Source organism: Limulus polyphemus, unplaced genomic scaffold (assembly GCF_000517525.1).
Source record: "Limulus polyphemus unplaced genomic scaffold, Limulus_polyphemus-2.1.2 Scaffold546, whole genome shotgun sequence".
NCBI lineage: Eukaryota > Metazoa > Arthropoda > Merostomata > Xiphosura > Limulidae > Limulus > Limulus polyphemus.
In genome coordinates, this window is record NW_013666156.1 from 319692 (window position 1) to 323798 (window position 4107).

At 34.1% G+C, this 4107-nt stretch overlaps 1 protein-coding gene across 5 annotated transcripts in view; it reads left to right on the plus strand.

The window, feature by feature from the left end:
- LOC106459010 (high affinity cAMP-specific and IBMX-insensitive 3',5'-cyclic phosphodiesterase 8B-like) overlaps positions 1-4107 on the plus strand; it is a 151819-nt gene that overhangs the window by 134463 nt on the left and 13249 nt on the right. For all 5 annotated transcript variants that reach the window (XR_002610493.1, XM_022385387.1, XM_022385388.1 and 2 more), the window contains 2 exons: positions 2295-2425; positions 3552-3777. Coding sequence is in view for 4 of the 5 variants with exons in the window: in XM_022385387.1 (XP_022241095.1) it covers positions 2295-2425; positions 3552-3777 (357 nt within the window). In the remaining variant the exon portion in view is untranslated. The remainder of the gene's footprint in view (positions 1-2294; positions 2426-3551; positions 3778-4107) is intronic.

Below are 4107 nucleotides of genomic sequence, written 5' to 3' on the forward strand. Positions count from 1 at the left end.
CTTACAATCAGGTTGTTAATGCCCTGATTAAAGAAATCACTTGGCTTTGAAGCAATGTCGATGTCCTCTTTAACACCTCCCACATTTTGCATACGTTTTCTCACTAAGATGGGGTTGTAGCGAATGGAAAAGATGGTGGGTGGGGGAGAACTTCCCAATCTAACTCCATAATCTTTTGTTGCGTCAAACGTGCCACATATGGACGTGCATTGTCGTGGAAGAAGAACACCTTTCCGATTGACGAATGAAAGGCGTTTCTGATGACGGGCTTGATTTAAGTATTCCGGTTGCTGACTATATATCTCTGCATTGAGAGTTCGCTGTGGATTGAGGAGTTCGAAATGAATTACTCCTTTGATGTCTTACCAAATTCAAAGTATCACTTCCTGCGGATGTAGTCCAGGTTTGGGGGTCAGAAGTGGTTCTTATCTAGGACTGAGCCATTGTTTTCGGCGTTTATTATTCGCATAGAGAATCCGTTTTTCATCACCGGTGACAATTCTGTCCAAAAATCTGAAAATCTGACATGTGTCTCTCACCTGCCGAAAAAACGCAAATATTTATCTACTGTGGTTCTTATTCCATTCAATTAAGAAAGTCGTTCAATAATGTAGAGACAGTGAGTGTGGCCTGAGAAGGCGGACTCAAGTAGTCGATGGGAAACAAGAGGGACTCCTCAATAGTCGCGACAGTTGAAATTCTTTAAGACGGGATTAGAGTAAATTGATTTATCAGTCCTTTTCTTCATTTTTATCAGCTGTATTTTTGTGCGCCATCAATACCAAGCATGGGGCGCGCGTATACCCGATTCGATTTTATTACTCATCTGGACCTCTAGTAGTCTACCCTTAAACTGAAATTCTTTCAGGCAACATTAGAGTATATTAATGTATGAAACCTTGAGCGTGATCAAATGTATCAATCAAAAAGGTTTGACCTCCTGAGTTTAAACCTGTAATTAGATCTCAAATCGTTCAAGAGATGACGGAGCTATGAGCTAAAACTTTGTACTTGGAAATAAACTAAAAACTCGAAGCCATTCTATGAGTCGCTATGCCATGGCTAGAAAAAAAAAAAAGAATCATGGCTTTATTCAAGTTTATTCGTATTAAATACCAGAGTAATATAGTAATAGGTAACAAACATTGAGCAAATAATTCTCAAATTCAAATACACTCAAAATAAGTTGTATTTTTAGGTTCATTATCCATTTATTTATTTTGAGCTTTAGCCAAGTAGCAGTTAGTTGGACAACCCAGCTTTAACTAATACTGTAAGATAAAAATTAAGAATAAATTTACTATAATTTCTTCCAATTTGTGTTAGATCTATGAAATGTATTTGATCTTACAATAAAACGGTTTCACAAATATTTCATTTTTTATTTCATTTGATTTTGTTCCTCGATGGCTCAGCGGTACGTCAGTAGGCTTATAATGCGAAAAATCGGGTTTTGATGCCCGTGGTGGACAGATAGCCAATTGTGTAGCTTTGTACTTTACAACAAACAAACAAGCATGTAATGGTTTTATTAGATTAACTTGGAACACCTGTTTTCTTCTTGCAGATGCCTCCAGTTAAAATACGATGCAAATAAAATATAGAAAGTAACCCACAAATAATCAGCTAACCTTTAATATTCTTATTTACACGTCTACTTTATTGTGTGTTATTCTTAATTTTGAATCATTCCTCAGATTGAAGCCAAATATAGACGAAATTTGAACGTAGGTGATTTACTCTAAGATAAATTTAAAACTATATTTAGTAGAAATATGTTTGTGTGGAACTTGTTGCATGTAAAATTAACACTTTGTAGTCTATAGTCTCATTAAAGTATGGATTAGAACACTTAATATATATGTTTTTATTATATTATACTTTTACTTTGTTACTTTAGTATATGAATCTAGGACTAACCAATCTAAACTCGTGAGATATTATTGGGTTTAAGGCCAAAAATATCGTTAACAATAAAGCTACCCAAATGATGAATAATACATTCTAATATTTATAATTATATTTAATTAGCTATATCACATTCATTATTAGTTTTGATCTACATAGATATAGCTTAGTTTAATCAGCTGTTGATATGATTATCCTAAATTTATGTAACTTTAACACCGTGTTGTATTCGACCACGTGTCATATCACTGAATATATAACGAACACCTTGTATTCTAGACGATACTCGACTGTAAGAGAAATGTACTTGATGTAACTTTAATTCCGTATGTTATTCGACCACGCGTCATACTGATTGGATGTATAATTAATACCCTGTCTTGTAGACGATATTCGATCCTCTAGATGAAGTGATTTCTTTGATTGCTGCCGTCGTCCATGACGTCAACCATCCCGGAAAGAATAGCGCTTTTTTGTGTAATACGAAGGATGAATTAGCGATTCTCTACAATGACTTGTAAGTTCTCAGACATTTCTTTCACCCAATCATGGCGAGGCTTCCACGTTAGATCAAATTACTCGTGACTTTGGTTTTCTTCCACTTACTGGAAAATACTGTTATATGACTGGTACATACATTCAAATGTTAACAACAAAATGTAATGTGGATCTACTTAATAACAGTCATCATACGAAAGGTTATCATTTGCAATAAGTACATCATAAACAGTATTCCGGATCAGTTTTATGATTCTTATTAAATATCGGGATATAATGTGATATATGTAATATTAACGATCTCAAGCAAAGTTCATGTTGATGTTGTTACAATTATTGCAAATTATAACCTATTCATAATTTTTATTTGCAATTTCTGAAATGTTACAGAATACAGTAAAGTTAAGCTGCTTTATAAATTTTCTAACAAGTACTAAGGTTTTCAAACATCGCAAACGCAGACATTAAATACGGTAGACAATGATTTCCTTATAATTGTATCTACTCTAATTACCTATGTTTTGTGCATTTATGACACGAAAAATAAAGAAACTGGCGCTTTCTCATTCCAATCTCATGTTTGTTTCTTACAATATCAATTTTGGTTGCGTTTTATTATTAACAAAAGTAGAATTTTAAGTTAACCCTTTCGTGATTTATTGATAACCCAAGATAAATCTTCTTAGAAAACCTCCAACTGTTTTTTTATTATTATTATTATTATTATTCAAAAGATCACGAGGTCTGTGATTCGCTGTTCGAATCATGTTTATCTGCTGCGGGTGTATTGGATTTTGTAAATAAAATTTTTTTTGAATCAGTCGATCGACAAATTATGTATGCCTGAACAGGCAGTGAAAGAAATTTTCATGATGCCATAAGCTTGTCGAAACGTTGTATATTTGTAATAAAGTTTTCTTCACTACTCATTCAAGCCGTCTCCAAACTTTATTTTCTAAAAAAAAAATGGGTTCCTCGTCATCAAGTTATATATGCCGACACATTGAAAGATATATACATCTTAAAAACTAAAATACAGGATCGTGAAATAAATGCGTTACATTTGAAATTTTCGTTAGTTTTTAGTATAAGCACTCATTATACAGGTTCATATAAGTTATACAGCTTTCTTGTGTTATCTATAGGTCTGTTTTGGAAAGCTATCATGCAGCACGAGCGTTCAAACTGACCTTATCGGACAAAAATGTCAATATCCTACAAAATTTGGATAGAGATATGTACCAGGTTGTTCGAGAGTCCATCATTGACATGGTTCTAGCTACAGAGATGACTAAACATTTTGAACATCTTTCAAAGTTCGTCAATGTCCTAAAAACCATTGTTCCAAATGAAGAAGCAGAAGATGACAAGGTATTTCTTGTGCTCGATTTACGCATGACCTTCTTTACACTCCATGTTTGTGTTATGTTGTGTGTGTTTTATCATAGCAAAGCCACATCGGGATATTTTTTGTGACAACCGAGGGAAATCGAACTCCTGATTTTAGCGTTGTAAATCCGACGAATTACCGCTGTCCCACCGGGAGACTTGCGTTACGTTTCTTTATACTATTTTGCTCACCCTTTTTGTGCTGTGTTATATTTATTCATGTCGTCGCCCCTAAATCGCCTTTTCTGCATTATACATTGCATTATGTTTATCCATGGTAATTCCCATTGATCATGGGCTAGGCGTAGCTTA